At 46.4% G+C, this 20,378-nt stretch overlaps 1 protein-coding gene and 1 long non-coding RNA gene across 3 annotated transcripts in view; one reads left to right on the plus strand and one right to left on the minus strand.

The window, feature by feature from the left end:
• LOC132494441 (uncharacterized) overlaps nt 1-18,143 on the plus strand; it is a 195,969-nt gene extending 177,826 nt beyond the window's left edge. The window contains exon 3 of one of the 2 annotated variants that reach the window (XR_009533064.1): nt 15,252-18,143. This is a non-coding gene — a long non-coding RNA (uncharacterized LOC132494441). Of the gene's footprint in view, nt 1-347; nt 998-15,251 lie in introns of those variants that run through there. The other variant, XR_009533063.1, reaches the window with a different exon arrangement.
• On the minus strand, nt 6,627-20,005 carry RCN1 (reticulocalbin 1). Its single transcript, XM_060105548.1, has 6 exons — nt 19,642-20,005; nt 14,566-14,759; nt 13,378-13,556; nt 11,927-11,987; nt 8,706-8,905; nt 6,627-7,815 (listed from the first exon to the last, which is right to left on the minus strand). Exons 1-6 carry the CDS (start codon nt 19,893-19,895, stop codon nt 7,708-7,710), a joined length of 996 nt encoding a protein of 331 aa, XP_059961531.1. The 5' UTR covers nt 19,896-20,005; the 3' UTR covers nt 6,627-7,707.
• Nucleotides 20,006-20,378: the final 373 nt, after the last annotated feature.

The following is a 20,378-nucleotide window of genomic DNA, read 5'->3' on the forward strand; positions in this document are numbered from 1 at the left end:
TCCCGGTGGGAAGAGGCGCTATGTCTTTACTGTCAGTGCCTTAAGAGAATGAGGAAAAGCTGGCAGGACACTTAGGAAGGCAACTGCAGCAAAGAAGCATGGGAAATGAATTTGGTTCTCACGGGATCTCGGAGTCATACTGAAGAGCAGCGATTTCTTTTCCTGTTCCTTTTTCCTTCTCACTTGCTCAGGAGGGAGGCTTCTCAGGGAGGGCAGCCAGAGACAGGATCCCAACGGGCAGAAGAAGGAGCCTTGCTCCTCCAGTCTGCTTCTCTCTCCAGTGCTTTAATGAAACTCATATGCTGACATTTAAAAAAAAATAACACTTTGTTTTTTTAATTTCAAAGGCAAATCATGTTCATTCTGGAAAATTCATAGAGGCAAAAAGAAGAAAAAAATTATCCAAATTCTACTGCTAGATAACTACTGACACCATTTGGGAGGCTATCCTTTCAAAGTTTTTTCTAAGCAATAAGGACATAAACCAGTATATTCTTATAATAACAAACAAGATCAAATGGTACGTACTGTTCCGTAATGTGATCTTTTTCAATGGACAGATTTCCATGTCAGTAAATGAATGTATCTAATGTCATGATGGATGACATCAGTGGATGCTCAGGTAGCCAGCCACAGGCACCCATGGTGCCCTCCCTGGACGGAGACTTGTAGTTTGTTTCTGTGAACCATGATTCAGTGAGCAGCTTTGTAGTCGAACTTAATACAACCCACAATTGTTTCCTTACAGTGAATTCTCACATTCAGTCTTAATTTTCTCAAAAAAAAAAAAAAAAAGAAGACAATAAGACAATGTGATTAAAAATTTTAAATCACAAGGAGGCCTCTTTGGAGAGGAGGGAAGAAACTAACTCAGCCTGATGCTTTTTATTTCCGATTCTGCTCAACCTCCACATTTATCTCAAGCACAGCCTCATTTCTCATCAACAAACTTCAGAAACAAGACAAAGTCCTTGTCCTTAAAGAGATTACAATCTAGTAGCAGATAAAAGAGACACAATAATTCTCTTTCATTTACACAAAAGTACCTGATATTTTACCATAAGAAGCGAGGACAAGATGGATGCAATAATAATAATAGCCAATGTTTAATGAGAACTTACCATATCTGTGAACTGTTAGTATATTAAATGTTATACAATGTATACACAATGTATATGCAATTATATAACAAATGTTACACAATGTTATACAATGTATAACAACTGTTAATATATTAAATGTATACAATATATACAATGTTATATACAGATTAAGCATTGTGATGTAACTTTCCAGGTATTGCGGCCTGAAAACGGGCTTGCTGATGTCCCCCATGGTGGGGTTCATAGTGACCAATCAGTGCACCTTCCACTCACCAGTCGGCTTTCCTCAGATCCCAGTGGCTGTGTTGGTCATGGAGAAAGTTGGTCATTCCAGCGTGCATTACCGCCTTGCTCTGTTTCCCCCCAAGCCCACCAAGGAGCCGCCTTCCGTCGATCTCCGGCACCTCAGTGATGGCTTTTTCTTTGGCCACCCCAAGCTGGCGCAGTTTGCCGCTTTGGCCTGTACCACTGGGTCTTCAGTCCATGTCTTTGTGAATCCAGCCATCAGCAAGCTGGTGGGCCTTCCTGAAGACTTCCGGCGGGGCCTCCTGTGGCTGATGAGCCCGGCTCCAGTGTGAAGGTTTGTATGGGAATCGCGCCTGCCAGAAAATAAAGTGTAGATGATCCTCTAAACAGTTTCTTTTTTTAAAAATTTAAGTATAGTTGATTTACAATGTTGTGTTAGTTTTAGGTGTACAGCAAAGTGATTCAGTTATACATATACATATTTTTTCAGATTATTTTCCATTTAGGTTAGTACAAGATATTGAATATAATTCCTGGTGCTACACAGTAAATCCTTGTTGCTTATCTATTTTACGTAGAGTAGTTTGTATCTGTTAATCCTATACTCCTAATTTATCCCTACCCCCTCCCTTTCCCCTTTGGTAACCAAAAGTTTGTCTTCTATGCCCGTGAGTCTGTTTCTGTTTTGTATACAGATTCATTTGTATTATTTTTTAGATTCCACTATTAAGTGATACCAAATAATATTTGTCTTTCTCTGTCTGCCTTACTTCGCTAAGTATAATATTCTCTAGGTCCATCCATGTTGCCGCAAATGGCAGTATTTCATTCTCCAGACGGTTTCTTTTTATTCCTTAGCATGTTTTTTCACCCTTAGGAGAGGGTATTTTTTACCCTTTATGAGAGTCACCTAGCTCCACCGATCAAGCATCTCCTTGCGTCAGGCCTGGGCAAAGCGCTTCACACTCAGGGCCTCACTGAGCCCCCCACAACCACCCAGCCGGGCTGGTGCTGCTCTTGCCTCCTTTTACAGAAGAGGGAAAGGAGGCTTGCAGAGTGGAAGTAATTGGCCTAAAGTCGTTCAGCTAGTGAGTGGGTCTGACTCTCAAGTCACCTGGGCGTGCTCTCTACGGGCATCTTTCTTTGTCTCAAGTATCTTAGCAGCACGGCCACATACTTGCTGTAGTTTAGGACCGCTAATCTGATGTGAGTCATCAAATGTCCTCAGCTTCTTATACTTAATAACCATGTGAACTCTTTCATTTTTAAGTTGTGAACTTTAAAAAAAACCAAAAACTTTCTTTCGTATATTTAAAACAGCAAACACCTTTGAGAATTTTCTGATAAATCCACAACCTCCATCAGTCACTAATGCCACACGTGGAAATCTAAAATTAACCACAAATAAACAAAATCTTTGATGCTGAAATACGTAAGGACCTTATTTTGGTGTAATAATAAAAATGGTTACCATTTCCTGAGCACTGACCACACAAAATGCTTTATGTTCGTTACCTTAATTCATCCTATTTCTCTTCTACAAGGTAAGAGTTATTGTCGCCATTTTTCAGATGAGAACGTTAAAGCTTTAAAGGGAACATCTGGAGTTGGCGAAGGTGTTCTAGTCCAACCTCTGCCTCAGTCCTGAGAAAGGGAAAAGCACAGGCTTAATTTCTCTGGGCCTCAGTTTCCTCCTCATAAAATATAACCTTTCCCAGCTGGGTCTCTGAATGTTTTTGAATGTGCAGAGAGTCTTTGATCTGCTTTTGAATTACATTCCAAATCCCTACTACATATAACTAGCTTTGGAATACCCTGACCGTGACAAAAACAACATTAAAAGCTATTCCTGGGCTTCTCTGGTCGTGCAGTGGTTAAGAATCCGCCTGCCAATGCAGGGGACACGGGTTTGAGCCCTGGTCCAGGAAGATCCCACATGCCACGGAGCAACTAAGACCGTGCACCACAACTACTGAGCCTGCGCTCTAGAGCCCGCGAGCCACAACTACTGAAGCCCATGCACCTAGAGCCCGTGTGCCTAGAGCCTGTGCTCCTCAACAGAGAAGCCACCACAATGAGAAGACTGAGCACCACAACGAAGAGTAACCCCCGTTCTCCGCAACTAGAGAAAAGCCCACACGTAGCAACGAAGACCCAACACAGCCAAAAATAAATAAATAAATTTATAAAAAAATAAAAGCTATTCCTTTGTCATTTAATCCATTCGGTTTCACTCAGTAATAGATCAGTTTTCAGGTTTTAAAACACTTCCCACAAGAATTCTAAATCTTGGCAAGACCACTAACCAGCAGCCTGGTGTTTGCAGGCATTGATCTATCTGACCTCTGGCATTTGACCACCTGAGGAAGGTCATCAGGGAAAACTCAGTCCTTGCAGTTCTTGCATGTGCATTACTTACCTCATCTTTATAACTACCTCAAATCCAGTTTGAGTGTTTCCCCAGACCCAGACCCTGGAACTGACCAGAATTGAGAGTGCAGATGGATTCTTGGAAATAGCTCCAATTTCATGTAAATCTCATGAGTTAAAGTGCTGATGACACAATCTTTCCACTGTTCAAAATTTTAAAACTTGAATGTGAGCCAAAGTGGTGGGTGTTATGGCACTCATTGGTTTTTAGTGGGAAGTTCTAGCACTATGAACTTGTTTTAAGAATACAGAAAGAGGGACTTCCCTGACCGTCCAGCGGTTGAGACTTTGCCTTCCAATGTGGGAGGGGCGGGTTTGATCCCTGGTCCGGGAGCTAAGATCCCACATGCCTCGGGGCCCAAAAACCAAAACATAAAACAGAAGCAATATTGTAACAGATTCAATAAAGACTTTAAAAATTGTCTACATCAAAAAAATCTTTTAAAAAAGAATACAGAAAGAATAATAATAAAAAAAATTACTGAGAGAGCCAAATCTTTAGTTGCATGTACTTGGAGGAAGCTAGATTTTACTACAAAGGTGGCAAAATAAATCTAGACTTTTTAAAAATCCAGTCAGCGGTTCACCACTTTACGCCACACGATGTTTTTGCTGAGCGGCTAACAAGTAGGCATGTAGCTGTTGTTTGCTGGGCACTTCTGAGCAGATATGACTCCTGCGTTTGCTAACGAGGAACAAGTACAGTAGTAATCCAAGCGGGTAAAGAAAACCTTCAGGTGTGCAGATTTTCTAACTACATCTTTGTTACACTCGAATTCGTTCAAAAATCTACAGTAAGAGACAAGAGGTACAAAATATGTGTTCATGTTTTGCTTGGACAGATTGTGGCTCCTAGCAATTAATGCTTTCAGTCACATTAAGCATATAAATAATGCTTTGTGACATAACAGTATTTCCCATTACAGATCAATTTTGTAGCATTTGTTCATAATCAGACTTGAAATGTTACCTAGAAACAAAATATGTTTTCCTTGAAACAGTCAGACCCTATTAGAAATCTAAGGCTTTACAAATCACCATGTTAACAGCTATGTCCCCTAGCTAAGGTTTTCTTTCCTTAAATAGTGTTAAATTCAGCCCCAGAAGCACTAGTCTCTTTGAGGGTTCTCTTCTTATGTGCACTGACTTGAAAGGAAAAACTTAGTGCTCAAAATATATTTAATGTCTTACTATGTATAACTTAATAAACCAACCAGTATTCCCTTTTGGGGGAAAAATAACGTTAGCACCTTTTAAAAGTGTTACACTTATAATTGGGTTACACTATATTATTTTCTCATTTTTTAAAAGACAGGTTCTCATTGCTTGAAAAATATGTGTCAGCCGATTTCTAGGTAAGAGGAGTTATTCTCATTTCCTGACCACATATACTGTGGGTGAGCAAAGAAATAAAGAGAACATAGATTCAGAGATTTGGAGCAGTAAAATTTAGTGTTGAACTGCAGAGATTTTGGAGCAAGGAACACCTGGATTCGAGTTCTGGTCCTGCCATATAATCACTCTGGAATCTTGGGCAAATTACTTTTCATTCAGCAAATATTAGCTATTTTGTAAAATTTTTTTGTAGTATCCCCCCAGGAGTATTCTCTTTGATTAAAGCTACAACCTCTCATTCATTCAGCAAATAATTACAGAGTAGTTACTGTAGGTTAGGCTCTACAGTTCTAGGTCCTGGGAAGCAGCAGTAAATTAGACAAATCAGGCTATTGTTGTCATAGAGCTTATGTTCTAGCTCGGGGAAGGTGGACAACATACAAACAAGATAATGTCAAATGGTACATTTGGTTGAATGGGGCACCCCCCGCAAAAGATATGTCTACCTCCTAACTCCTGGAACCTGTGAATGTGAGCTTACTTGGAAAAATGGCTTTTTGCAGATGTAATTTAGGATCTAGGATTAGATCACCCTTGATTATCCAGGTGGGCCCTAAAGCCAATGACAAGTGTCCTTATAAGAGACACAGAGAGGACAGACACAGAGAGAGGAAGAAAAGGCCGTAAGATGGAGGCAGAGTGGAGTAATGCAGCCACAGCCAAGGAATGCCTGGAGCCAGCAGAAGCAGGAAGAAGCAAGGAAGGAAGGATTCTCCCCTAGAGCATTCAGGAGCCCAGTCCTGCCAACACCTTGATTTCAGACTCCAGCCTGCACTGTGAGTTTCTGTTGTTGAAAGCCACCCTCTTTTGTGGTCATTTGTATGGCAGCCCTAGGAAACAAATATAAATGGCAATAGGTACATACCAAGGAGAAAATAAAACAGGGAAATGAGACGGGGACTCAAATGGGACTGCTACAAATAATGGAGTCGGGAAGGTCCTGCTGAGGAAGTATGTTTTGAGTTACCCCAGTATGTGTGAGATGGGGGTTCCAAATCAGAAGGATAGCAAGTGCAAAGGGCCCAACCTGGAAATGAACTTGGTGTGTTTGAGGACCAGAAAGTCAGTGGGGCTGCTATGGGAGGTGAAAGGGAGTGGGGCTGATGAGTTGGGAAGGGACCAGTTGTTATAGGGCCTCCTAGGCCTTGATAAGAAGTCCAGATTCTCCTCCAACTGAAACCTGTCTCTGAAAGGTCTTACCATTAAAATGACCTGCAGGTTCTCTCATTAGCATAGAGAAGTATATATGTATTAAATAAGTAAATATGAATATGTTCTGAACATTCTAATAGTTGGATTTTTAAAATGTAAAACTTTTATAATCTTACTCATGTCATCTCATCCCACTGTTAAATTCTGTATCAACAGTGAATAATGTCACAAATGGTTTAAATTCTATATCAACAGTGAATAATGTCACAAATGGTACATATGAAGTCAAACACCACAGGACACAGTAGAAAATCCTCAGAGGGATCCTTTATTTCATTCACTTTCTCCTTAAAAGGTGGAAGTTCAACCTGTAAAAGTTATTTCTTCCAGTTCAGCCAGTGGCTTGGAACACTGCTTTGTCAATTACATGGTGTAAGTGGTCCCGGGGCAGGTTTGAGGGTTGTGGATTCACCAGGACTGGATGAGATGGGTTCCAGAGCTCCACTAAGCAGGCTTTCCTAGGACCCTACTCCCTATTCCTATCAGAGATCAGCAAGGAAATGGATTGGATTTCTATTCACTTTTTCAAAGATCAGAACTGCTTCATTTACATGTCAAGAAAAATTTCTCAAGTATGATAAAGTGTTTACCATTTTCCTATAGTTCTTCAAATGCCTGACATTCATCTTTTCTCCCTACCTTTAATATTCCTTTCTTTTTCACATAACCTTTCTTAACTGCTTCTTACTGTAAAAAACAAAGACAAAAAACAAAAAACAAAGATGGGTGGATCTGTCGTGCACATTAGCAGGTCCATATAGAAGAATGCACAGAGATTTATATGCCATTTACAGTAACAGCTCAGAGTACAAAGTCAAGAAGAAGAATCTGAAATATCAGCCTTGTTCTGAAAGAAGCCTGTGTAGGATGAGATACCACCAAAGCTTAATGAGAATTTTCCCTCACCAATTATTTAACAGTGGCAAATGTAACAACTCTGCAGTTAAAATACATAGCAGTCACTCCATATACTGCCCTCTCCCCGCTCACCCAACTTCTGAATAATAGGGCTTTTTCAAATTTTATTCCCCTTCAGTTCAAATTTAATGGAAAAAGCTAAAAAGTCATGTTTTAGCAATGTATCCCCATAGAGCATTGCAATTTACCAAGATTTTAATGTGTTTGGACAGAAACCTTACTCAAAGATCAGTGATGACTATTTTCCAGCAAATATTGAGTAAAAAATAATTTTAACCCCAATCTGAGGTGATAAACTTGCTTTTTTGGGGGACACAACTGCTGTAAATGAGATAATTGTAGCAATTATCCAGGACAATAAAAGAAAGCCTATGACAGTCTGTCATATTATGGTGAATGTGCATCAAAGCTCATCATGGTTTTTGGTGAGATCTTCCCCATAATTAGTAGCCTGACTTCCAACAAACATGTTCCAGTTGTCCAAGATCTCCTCTTTAGTGAGCTTTTCATCCTGTAGGAGAGAGAAAAGAGCTCTGTCACAGAAACTCTGGTCATTCTGAGTCATCGCAGCATGAAGCTCATGTTATTTCATTGATCTGCAACATTTAAGATATTACATTTCATAATAAGCTATGAGGTACCTCCTTCATCTACCATCACTGCCCTGCAAAACCCCAAATTGGAACAGCCTCCTGCTACAATAGCTGTGCTAAAATATATCAGAAAAGTCCTCAAGGAACTGAGAAGCCAGAGTCTTGTTATGTCTACACACAATGCTGGCATTCCCAAGACAGGCCCCGAAGAATTCTACTTCCCTTTTATGGCTTGACTGCAAAACTTGACTGTCTCCCGAGAATTTGCAGCTGTGATCAAAATGGGAAGAGGCAGGACTTCTTTCTACATCTTATTTCTTTATTTCTTTGGATACTGACCAAGAGATATTGGCTCGGAGCCAGCACGGTGAGCTGGCCTGAGGATGCCGAGACTTTTAATGTGATGGTCTTCCTCCTGCCTCACATGCTGCAGGTGTCTGATGAGTGTCTGCTGACTGAATGAATGGATGAACAAGCTCATCCTAGGGCAACACAGGGCACACCTCTTAAATCCATGCCTGCCCACAGCCAACAAAGTGACCGGTTCTGCGATCCTAGGAGATGGCAGTGAACGTAAGTGTGACCCACAGCAGACTTTCCAGGAACAGGAACATCTGGGCCTAATGAGCTCACCGTGGGTTATCACGGTGTTGGCTCAAGTTCACAGGTCTCTGATGTAGGGCAGGAATGAGAGAAGTCAATAAGGACACGGCCACATGGGCCAAGGCAAACATCAAAGAAGCAAACAGAACCAATCTTACGTAAACTGTCTCCCTTCAAGGAATGATTCCAGAGGATGGTGAAATACCTTGTTTTTGTCCGACTCATACACCAGGTGCCTGGCCTCAGCCTGTGCGTGGTCATAGTCTTGCGGGAGGATCCAGTGGCGAATCTCATCTTTGTCCAGCTTCCCGTCCTTGTTCAGATCTCGGAATTCATTAAACTGCTCCCGTTCTGACAGCACCCAGTCTGGCTCAGGGCCATTCTCCTCGTGGGAAAACATATCAGCTGGAAGGAAAGGCTGTTCTTGGTTATAAAGACAAGTGGGAAGGTAAGTCCAAGAAAACCTGACCTCTAGCAATCAAGAGACCTAACCAGACACCTGGGGGCAGTCTCTTGGGTAAATAATGCAATGATTTATCCACTATGAAGGCCGCTTAGTGGGCGAGAAAGAACCGTGCTTGGGAGCCAGAAGGTGAATCCTGGCTTTTGACTTAGTTCAGTGCCTCAATTGTAAAGTGGGGACAATAACTTATTACTCAGAAGGTTATTATGAAGGTCAAATGTGAAAGCCCTCTACAACCCAGCCTGGAACTATACAGGTGAAAACTAATAACAATGACCAATATCAGCCCTTTCTATGGTCCAGATGCTATGTAAAGCACATACTTTTTTAAATTTGATTTTTCATTACAATCCTATGAAGTTAGGTGTCGTTATTCCCACTTTATAGATGAAAACACCGAGGCACAGCCTTAACCCAAGGACCCACAGCTAGTATGAGAATGTAGTAGGCTACACAGGAACATGGGCACTCTGCTTCCAACCCATAGTCTTAACCACTGTGTTTACTACAATTGTTGTTTATATCATTTCCAGGGGGCTTTCACATATATTTCATTTCATCCGTATAGCAATTTTCTAAGGTAGATAAATATCCTCATTTTAGAAAATGGCAGGGAAAGGAAAAAGAAGGCAATGTTTATCCATTGTTTGCTGGGCCACTAGACCTTCTTGGAAGAGAGAAATACCCTGAGGGCAATTTCTCTTTTGATGGAAACAGGTTGGAAATGTCAGGTGGTAGAGACAGTAGGTAGTGAATGAAGGAAAAAGAGAGGCAAGACCCTGCGTTCAGCTACAAGTAGACCCACACCACCCTGGAAACATGGGTGCTGTGTCTTTCTGTTTTACAGATGAGGAAACTGAGGCTTATACTGAGTGATTACACGACTCCCAAAGGGTCTCAGAGCTAGTAAGCGGAGAAGCCAGGACTGTTAATTCCAGTGTTCTTCCCACTACGCTACATCACCTGCCAAGAAGGCTCCTCCGTAAATTGAAGTCACTTGCTAGACAAGTCTGGACGTCCGGTCTCTCTGACTGCAAGTCACTCAGAATTCAGTTTTTTTTTTTTTTTTTTTTTCTTTTTGCGGTACGCGGGCCTCTCCCTGTTGTGGCCTCTCCCGTTGCGGAGCACAGGCTCTGGAGGCGCAGGCTCAGCGGCCATGGCTCACGGGCCCAGCCGCTCCGCGGCATGTGGGATCTTCCCGGACCGGGGCACGAACCCATGTCCCCTGCATCGGCAGGCGGACTCTCAACCACTGCGCCACCAGGGAAGCCCCTAGAATTCAGTTTTCAAGAAAAATGAGCCGACCTCCCTCTCTGCCAGTGTAAAGAATGGAATGTTTCTTTTAGACAAAGCCACTCAAAGAGTTTGCCCCTGACTTTGCACCCTTTCAATGCAGATCAGGAGGAGGGTGGGGAGAGCACCTAGTTTTAATCAAAAGTGCTACATCGTTTTAATCAGTCAGCCTTCCCTGTCAGTCTAATTCCGCCACCACTGTCAAGGTGTCCGGGGCTCTGAACCTTCCCGCACACGCACGTGTACCAGGCCTGAGGCAGGCTCTGCTGCTTGCACCGATGACGGGGCTGTCAGCCTTGGTTATTCTACAAAGAAAGGTAGTGCCACCGAGATGGCTTTAATTACTGTGGCGAGAGCTGCCCGTCTGTTACCACAGACAGAGGGGGACAGCGTTTGGTTCTTCAGACCAAATATAATTCCAAATGATTAGAAGAAACGTTGCTCTGCATTACAGAAGGCACTTATTCTTCTGTATGGGGGGGCAAAGTAGTACAACCACACACCAGAGACCGACGGCAACATGGGCTCTTCTTCTATGTTGAAAGGTAATTAACTGCCTCTGTTAAATATCTGCACAAAGATTATATCCATCCCATCCTTCAAATGATTTTCCAGCTTTTACTTTACTGAGACTTGGGAAAAGAAGAGCTATCACGAGAAGGTGGCCTGCAGCTGGGGCCACGCACCAAAGCACTGAAGTGGCAGCCGCTGAGGATCAAAACGGAAATACCCCTGCCGCCTCCTCTAGTCCTTCATGCTGGGAGGGCTCCTGGGCGGCGTGACCCGGGGCACTAATTGGAGCCTCATTCAGCCAGGGCTCAGTTACCTGCAAACACACTTCTTGTTTTTTTTTTTTTTTTTTTTTTTTTGTGGTATGCGGGCCTCTCACTGTTGTGGCCTCTCCCGTTGCGGAGCACAGGCTCCGGACGCTCAGGCTCAGCAGCCATGGCTCACGGGCCCAGCCACTCCGCGGCATGTGGGATCCTCCCGGACCGGGGCACGAACCCGTGTCCCCTGCATCGGCAGGCGGACTCTCAACCACCGCGCCACCAGGGAAGCCCCAAACACACTTCTTGATGCTGCTTAAGTGGAGCCCTTCAGAACAAAAAACTAGGAACAGTACTCCCAATGAAAGACCAAAAACCAGAGGCGTAAGACGGCTATATTATGGGGCAATCGTGCACTTTGTAAAAGGATTTACCTAAGAAGGAATGCCTTTCTGCAGAGAACTCGGGCATGTAAACAGTTCTGTTGACCACAGCTCCGTCTGCCCAGTTTCTAGGCCCCGCTGGCTAACAGTCTGTTGTAAAGTCTGTCCCCTGAGACTGTCCGCTCTGGCTTCACTGTACATCTCTGGGATCTCCAGTCCCATTTCGCAAAGGTAGAACTACACGGTGTGATGAAGGGCACCTCTCAGAGCCGTGGGGTCAACTGCTGGCCAGCCCTGGGGTGTGGCCAGCCTTTTGGGCTCTTTTCCACTAGGAATGCCTCCCTGAATCTGCACCGCTAGGGGCTGGTGTGACAAGCCCCTCTCACTGGGAAGTCACAGGAGTGACACCTACAGACTTGCAGCTGCTGCTGAAAAGTCATCTGAGGAAAGTAGCCAGACATGTGGGTGGAGGACACTGCCCAGTTAGGACACTGGAGCAAGACTCCAGGCCAGCACTTACCAATATACTCATCCTGATCTACAAAGCCATCCCCATTCTTGTCGATGTCTTCCAGAGTCTCCTAGGAAGCAAAGCGGGGGGAGATTTTAAAAGCAGCATCCTCTCTGCAACTGAAAATGTACCTACAAGCGCAGAGGAACTCTAATTATATCAGGAAGCCCTGCCAGGTCAACCGTCTCCACCCTCCGGCCAGATCATCTCTGTGTACTGTGAGGAACCCAGCCTGAGAACCGCTGGACTAAAATGATCACAAAGACAGATTCCAGTGCTAAAGGGACCATGAACACCGAGTTGGTGTCAGAAAAATATGGAACTGTGGGCAATTAGAAAATAAAAGTATATCTGACTTTCGAATGTATTATGTTGTGTATTTAGTATCAATACATTTGACTTCTTAACTAGGTTTTTTGCTAAGGTGAGTAATTAAGTGAGTCACAGAAACTCAAAGGCATCCTGAAGAAAATGGCCAACCTGAGAACAGAGCCAATCCAGAAGCCCCTAATCCACTTCCCCATCTTCATTGTCTTCTGGCAGATTAGCTATCATTAAGTAGATGTTGGGTGGTAAAAAGGAATGATTCTTAAAGCCAATGCCCAGTCTTTGGGGTCACTGTAGTCATAAGGATGAAGCATGAGGCAAGAGTGAACCCATCCATGACTCTGTAACTAAAATAGTCCAGAGCTGGTTGTCCCCCAGCATCAAAACAATTGGAACTGCCTTGGGATATCTGTCCTGAAAACAGGTGATGGCATTTATTTTACTGTCGTGGAAAATGAAGACAGGTGGGACCCAGCAAGACACTGGAAAGCAAATATACTCCAAGGGGAGCATCCTTTCCAAGCATGGTCCGACTTTAAGTTTCCATATGATTTAACAGTACAATGCATTCCATTTCTGAGTCTTTCTGTTGTTCCCTCAGAGCTGACAGATAGGACAGAGGCTAGCTAGTTGCTCACTAAATGCATTTGTTCCTTCTGGGCACACACCTAGACTGCCTTCCCCTGCCTTGTTATATGTAGCAGGAGCCCTCGGAACAGTAAAGGCAGGCCACGCCTCCTCCTCAGTCCTTCTCTTCTTCTATCTACCAGCTGGTAGTGGCCAGGATGACCTCAAAGCCACAGGATGGTGGAGGACAAGATGGAAGTAGACTGGGAGCCTGATAACACTGGAGAAGGACTGCCCAGGAGATCCACCTGACTGGGACCATCTGCCCAGGACCGGATATAACCTTCGATTGTGTTAAATGGCTGGGATTGGGGGCTACTTGCAACGGCAGCTACCCTGCCCTGACTCATCTCCTGGGTACACAGGTATTCCGGTGTATTCCACTTCAGGGTCCTTGTCCCATTCCCTTCAGGCTGAAGAACGTTCTCACTTTGCAAGAAGGGACAAGGTTTCCGTGCAGCTTTTGTCCTGGTCTTTTGCCAGCACAGGCTCTTTCTATATCTTACCAAAACCACAATTTCCTTCATATGCTCAAACTCCTCAGGGTGCAGAAAGGCGGTGAACTCCTCCCGGGTGGCTGTCTGGTCACCATTGAGGTCTGCAGCCTTGAACCTTCTCTCATCACGTGGCAGCATTTTTTTAAAGGTGTGATGATCTGAAGTATCATGAAACTCTGTGGGGTTTCCTGCAGGATGTACACAGAAACATGAAAACCGGGCTCCTAAGGCATTTTCTTCCAGATCACTCCTCCTTCACGCCAAATGGTACATAGAAGACAAAAGGTCCTGACCTATCGAGTTCTCTGAAACATTTTCTTTCAGAATGCCTCTAGTGTCTGTCCCTCCATACCACCCTACAGTCCATGCCCTAAAGACTTGTCAGGGGTATTACAGCAAGTGGTGAAAAGCATAGGCTTGAGACCATATTAAGGCCATACTTCTCTCTGCAGACCCCTACTTTCATCATATTCTTTGACCCAGAACATACAGAGGCTCCCTAGTACCCAGGACATCTATTCTAAATGTTCCTTCGACTCTTTTCAAGACCTCTCTTAATCTGGCTGGGAGTGTATGTGTCTTTGGTTCTCCTCAGGCCTGTCCCCTCTCGGCTCCGCCAGGCACCCAGCGGGTCTGCACCCAGTGCTGGGCACACACCCCCTCCATGATTCCCCCAAAACAAGCATGACTTATGTCCAAACCCTGCCCACTGCTGAATGCATGGCTGCACCTTTGCCCCTCCAGCTGACCCACCTTCCCCACCCGTCTCTACCTCTCCAGATACAAATCCATTCTTTAAGGCCCAGTTCCCAAGCCACCCTCCACCAGGAAGCCTTCCTGGACTGTTCCAGCTTACTCGGTCCTTGCTACCTGAAACTCGGCAGCATTCTGAAACTGTAACACAAAACATGCTTCCTCTCTGCTTTGTTCTCTGGGTGCACCTCTGAGATTGTAAGCTCAGGTTAGGCAGCAGTTTATTTTTTATTAGACCCTTGCCCCCTTCCACCTACAAGTTCACTCACAGTAAGCAACTTGGTGTATTCTTAGTAAGCAGAGCAGGATGTTACACAGCAGTTTTTACTTAGGAGGTTGAGACGTCTCCCCAGAGGGGGTAGATATGATAAGACAGTACAGTTTCCCACAAGAAGCTTGGTACACAGGCCCCAGCTGTGTGATCGCTCTTGCAGCACCTCTTACCTAGGTAGTAACCGTAGGTGGCTTGTTTGTATTCTTCCCAGGAAATTATATCGTCTTTGTCCCGATCATAATCCTTCCAGACTTTGGCGACATTATCGTAGATGTACCTTTTCTGCACCCGTTTGATCCAGGTTTTCAGCTCCTCGGTGGTGACAAAGCCATCCCCATCACTGTCAATTCGATCGACAATCTTCCTGTAGTTAAAAAAAAAACCCACAAAGGCTATTATCAAGGCTTGTGTGATCCTGTTCCAGAAAGAGATCAAACACCTGCAGAATCTAAGATGCATAAATGCTAAAATAAAGTCAATGATCCGACGGTGCTGGAAAGGATCTTGAAGTTTATCTTTTCCAAGGATGATATGCCTTCCCCACAACCACCCAATGCCAATGGCAGACATTACTAGTGGATCAGGCCCTTCTGTCCGGATAAAAAACCTTGATGTGGCCTCAGAATCCTTCTCAACACAGTGCTCTGCAGAAACTGAGTGAGTTGGTTTGTAAGATGAAACCTAGCAGTCATCCCTGATAGAGTCTAACTCCCTCATTTTAGAGTAATGAGGGAGTATTTGGTACCACTGGGGTAAGAATTCATGTCCTCTGACTCTAAGCCCAATGAAAAAGATGGAAGATTCTAACTAAACCAACCAAAAAATAAGTGTTTTTTTATTTTTTTATTTTTTTTAGCTCACCACTTTGGATTCGAAGACTTGAAACTTAAAGCAGGAGGAGACCAGATCTTGGACAAAGCAGAAAATGTCAGGGATGAGGGGCTTCCCTGGTGGTGCAGTGGTTAAGAATCTGCCTGCCAATGCAGGGGACACGGGTTCAAGCCCTGGTCCGGGAAGATCCCACATGCCGCAGAGCAACTAAGCCCGTGTGTCACAACTACTAAGCCTGCGCTCTGGAGCCTGCGAGCCACAACTACTAAGCCCTCGCGCCTAGAGCCCGTGCTCTGCGACAAGAGAAGCCACTGCAATGAGAAGCCTGTGCACTGCAATGAACAGCAGCCCCTGCTCACCACAACTAGGGAAAGCCCGCACACAGCAACAAAGACCCAACACAGCCAAAAAAAAAAAAAAAAAAAAAAAAAAAGTCACGGATGAAAGAGCCTTGACATTTTAGAACCTATTCAAGAAACTTGACCAGCTAAGCAGCTGCAGGAGCCTCAGCCCCTTGCTCTTAGGTTGAAGACCCCTATGCCCACTGGCATCTCCTGCTCCACAGCTGGCCCAGGTTCCAGCAATTCCCCACTGGACTTCACTAAGGCACCCCAAACCCCTGTCCAGAGCAAACTTCAGGCTGGGAACTCAACAGTGTCCATCTGTAGGCCAAAGGGCCCCAAGCTAGGGATGCCATCCCTGAAGGAAACTTCCAAGACACCTGCAAGCTACTTCCAATGTTTAAGAAGGTTTTACCCTAGTAGTCCATTTACCTGGGGTGATGTCATACAGGCTAATTAGGGATTTGTTTCTTTGCTTTGGGCTGGAATTTTATCCTTCTTACTGTGAACAGAAGTTCAAATCGGCAGTTACTCTTTGATCAATTAGAAATGGAAATGAATTCATTAGCACTTAAATCTCCACTCCTACCCGAACCTGGGTAGCCCAAGCTCCTCTTTCTCAGGAAGGTGGAAACTTTACTAACAGCTTTGACTTGTCCCTTCATTTGCAATTTTAACAGGTCTCAAGACCGAAAGACTAAACCTCAAGTATCTTCCTTCCAGGAAATCACAGCTAGACACAGCAGAATTCTTTCCACACAGTGCAGTGTTCAGCCTACCTACTGTGCGCCAGACACTGCTGCAGTCCTGGGGACACAGTGGTGACATGCCCATCGGTTATCCAAAGCCAACTGAGAAGCAGAATCTCAAACCAGCAAAGACCAAACGACGTCAGACAGTATACAACCTGTTTTTCTGGAAAGGACAGCATCTAATCTATGCCAAAGAAATATCCAGGACATAGCTCAGCCTGACACGTAGTGGGAGCTCAATAAATATCTGTTGGAAGCATATATAATCTTAACCTCTCTCTTTAAAAATATCAAACATGAGCTCTAGGGAAAGGAGGCTATGATGTAAATAGACCAAACGCTATAATTAGAACACCTGGACTGTAGTCCTGTGTGATCTTGGGCAACTGACTTGACTCTCTGAGTCTCAGTTTCCCCATCTGTAAATGGAACACCTACTTTACAAGGAATGTTGTGAGGAATAGAGGAGAGAATGTGTGCCTTTCCTCACTAAGGATGACGGTCCCCACCACAGGTGGATGGAGAACTCAACAAACAGGTAACAGGTAATGGAAGTAAGCAAAGCGTCCAGGGAGCCCGGGGATCCCCTGACAGCTGCCAACAAGGCTGCCCAGCTCTGCTCTAGACAATGACGGCCTCATGGAAAAATGGGCCACGGGTGTCAAGAGAAGCCGGAAATCGGGGGCTGTATGTGGAATCGCTTTGATGTTAAATGTTGGCAAGTAATTTACATTTTTTTCTCAGACTGTGCAGCACATTGGTGACTGCATGAAGCCTCTGGGTCCCCACTTTTTTTTTTTTTTTTTTTTTTTTGTCTCCAGGGGCCTTAGAGCTGTCACGTTTTCAGAATCTATGGGCAGATGGTGGTGACAAAGCTGCCTGGATCCAGTCATGCTCCTGCCTCTGCAGTCCGGACTTGGAGGGGACTGTTGCACCAGGAGCTGTGGACAGAGAAATGGCTTCTCGTGCTCTGCCAGTCCCATACCGCACCCATCATTTCCAACGCTCCGGCCTCCTCTGCATTTAGCCCAGATTTACCTTACTGGTGAGCGGTGTGTCCACTACCCATCCAGTGGCTCAAGGCCAGAGAACGGATGCCACCCTTTGTTGCCCCCTCCTCTCCCCCACCCCGACGTTGAGCCAAAAGCAAGCGCTGCCAGTTCCACCTCCAACATGGCTCTGGGTTTACCCTCTCCCGCTGTGCCTGATTTAGGCGCTCCCGGCCACCCTGTGCCCCTGGTCTTGCCATCTGTGGCTCAGTTATGTTCTCTGCCCTACTGCCAGTCCAACTTTCCTAATAAACTTTGGGGATGATGACATTTCTACCATGTACAGAATAATGTCTGATCTCCACCTCACAGAGGTCCTTCCCGCCCTGTCCCTTTACTGTCCCAACACCCCGAATCCACAAGAACAGATTTCAAAACCTGTATAAGCAGGCTGTTCTCTCTTCAGTATGCCTTTCCCTGCTCATACGTCTGGTAACCTTTGAGTCGTGCCACAAGCTCTGGTCAGGTGGCTTCCCAAACCCCCAAGTTACTTTCTCCAACCCGAAGCCTTAGGGAGCTCCTTCTCCTAGATGCAGTCATTGTGGCTTTTACATGCCACCATCACAGCAATTATGCATAGCATCTGCTTGAATCTCTCTCCTCTGCATATGATTATAAGTACTTTATGGCCTAGAACGTAAGGTTTTATTTTTGTAGTTGTCAGGTATCTAACACGGTACCTGGAATACAGTAGCCATTCAAATGTTTGTTGCATGAATAAATGAATGCAGATTGACATATATACACTATTATGTATAAAATATATAACTTATAAGAACCTGCTGTATAAAAAATGAAATTAAATTTAAAAAAATAAACGAATGCAGCTAAGGTGTTCATACAAGGGTCAAATGCAGACCAACTCCATTACCACTTGCTCATCACCACTTGCTCTCTTACTCATCATGATGAAGGCATTAAACTGGAAGCCTTACGACTGAAAAGTGGAGTTCCCTACTCCAATCCCTCAAACCTCTCCTCCTTCTCCCCGGTGAAAAACGGCTGCCACCCAGGGCCCCAGAATAAATCAGCTTCCAAGTGCCTCAAGGCAATACAACGGACTGAACTCATCAATGGCTCCCTTTGTTAAAGCCCAAACTAGAAGAGAAAGTACTTCTCTGCAAAATAAAAGGTGACTGTTGGGAGATGACTTTGAAGTTCAAAGATGTTTTTATCAGAGCAGGCAGATGGTGCACCTACACAATAGGTATAACTTAGCCTCATATTCTGACCAATCACATTGGCCTTTGGTAGCCCCCATCAGCACAAGGATGGCTGTGTTCTTTTTTTGTGTAGCAGGCCAGAAAGACCCTCCACCCCCAGGAACCAGATTCCTGGAGGCCTGGCGCCCAGTAGGCAGGGCTCTTGGGACCATCCCTACTCCATCTGGGATAAGGCTGACTGCTGATTCCTCTGTGGAAGGGTTCCCAGATACCTTTGCACAAAGCTCAAGTGTCTCCCCAGGGGCTGCGGAGAGGGTGCACTGAGATGTACCCAAGTTATGTTTCCCAGGTTTGGTTCCTGACTCAACTGCCTTGAACAGTGAAATTCACAACCTGTCACCACACCACCCTCCAGCTTTTTGCCCTCAGCTGCCAAAAGACTGGGTGCCTCTGCTGCCATCAGAAACTGCTGGAAACAGAAAGGAGGGGACCAGTTTCCATTTCCACCCCCCCATCCCCAAATGCCCCTCCCTTCTTAACAACAGGATTTTTATACCCCTTACTTCCGATATTGGGGCGATTAAGCAGAAGGCAAGAACACTCCAGTCCCGGCCCAGGGACATAGGTCAGGAATCAACCCTCTCCTTCGGCTGCCCCCTCATCTTTTACCCTTTAATGATAATCCTTGAGACCTTAGCAGTGTCTCATGCCCTCCTCTCTTGGAATGCGGGGGGAAGAGAGAAACCGGGAGGGTGGGGAAGAACTCATGTCACCAAAAGGCCACCGTGGACAAATTTTTCTTTTGTACGCTCTCCCCCCTCCCTTCTGATGCAACCCAGGGGAGGGGGCGGGCCCTGGCCGTCCTGGCTCCCGCGACCGCTGCCACGTTCTCGCCTCCCCGCGGGAAGCCACCCCGGCCCCGGCGGCGATCAGCACGCAGGGTCCCGGCGCCCGCGGGCAACCTTGCCCCAGCCCAGCCGCCGGGCCCGCCGGGCCCCCGCCCTTGGGTCCCGGCGCCCGATTTCTCTTTCGCTTTGCGGAGGGCGGTCCGCGCGGCTCCCGCGCGAGTGGCCCCGCGGGCACCTGCGGAGCCCCCGAGCGCGGCCTCACCCCAGCCTCTCCTTGCTCTCCTCCGAGGTGAGCTGGTCGAAGGTCTTGGAGTCCTCCTTGCCCAGGAAGGCCTCGTGGTCGTACTGGAAGCTCTGGTTGTCCTCGGGCGGCCGCTCGCCCAGCTCCGAGTCGGGCCGCACCACGCGCTCCTTGCGCACCGTGGGCTTGGCCCGCAGCGCCGGGGGCGCCAGCACCAGCGCTAGCAGCAGCCCCAGGGCCAGCCCCAGGTGGCGACCGCGGCCGCCGCGCGCCATCGTCGGGAGCCGAGAGCGGCCCGCGGGGAGGGACCGAGCGAGCGACGAGAGCGGCGGCGGCTCGGGAATGCGTGCTCGGCGGCGGCGGCGGCGGCGGCGGCGGCGGCGGGGCTGGGGCCAGCGCGAAGAGGGAGGGGACGGGCCGGCCCCTCGGCCAGCGCCTCCCCCGTGCCAGAGCGGAGGGGCGCGCCCCAGGCGGCGGGCAGGGGAGCGCCGGGCGGCCCTGCTCACGCGCCCATTGGCCGCCGGGCTGCGGGGGGAAGCCGGGGCCGCGGAGCCACGTCGCCCGCCCGGGTGGTGGGCGCAGGGCTCGGGTTTCGACTCGGCCCCTCCCCGCGATCTCGTCGCGAGGGGCGGGCCCAGGCGGACTTGGCCGGGGACTGGCGGGCTGGTAAGAAGACCGGGAAGTTCTTTGTCAAGCAACAGATGTTCGGGGTAAAATTCCCTCTCCCCTTTCGGTTCCAGAGAACTGAACGGAGGGAA

Source organism: Mesoplodon densirostris, chromosome 7 (assembly GCF_025265405.1).
Source record: "Mesoplodon densirostris isolate mMesDen1 chromosome 7, mMesDen1 primary haplotype, whole genome shotgun sequence".
NCBI classification, from domain to species: domain Eukaryota; kingdom Metazoa; phylum Chordata; class Mammalia; order Artiodactyla; family Ziphiidae; genus Mesoplodon; species Mesoplodon densirostris.

Bases quoted from the DNA above. Each gene is read 5' to 3' on its own strand.
- RCN1 (XM_060105548.1), bottom strand. From the start codon at position 19,895: ATGGCGCGCGGCGGCCGCGGTCGCCACCTGGGGCTGGCCCTGGGGCTG. The intron at 14,760-19,641 runs GTGAGGCCGCGC...TTTTAACTACAG, and splicing joins GAGAGCAAGGAGAGGCTGGG to GAAGATTGTCGATCGAATTG. The intron at 13,557-14,565 runs GTAAGAGGTGCT...TACATCCTGCAG, and splicing joins CACCTACGGTTACTACCTAG to GAAACCCCACAGAGTTTCAT.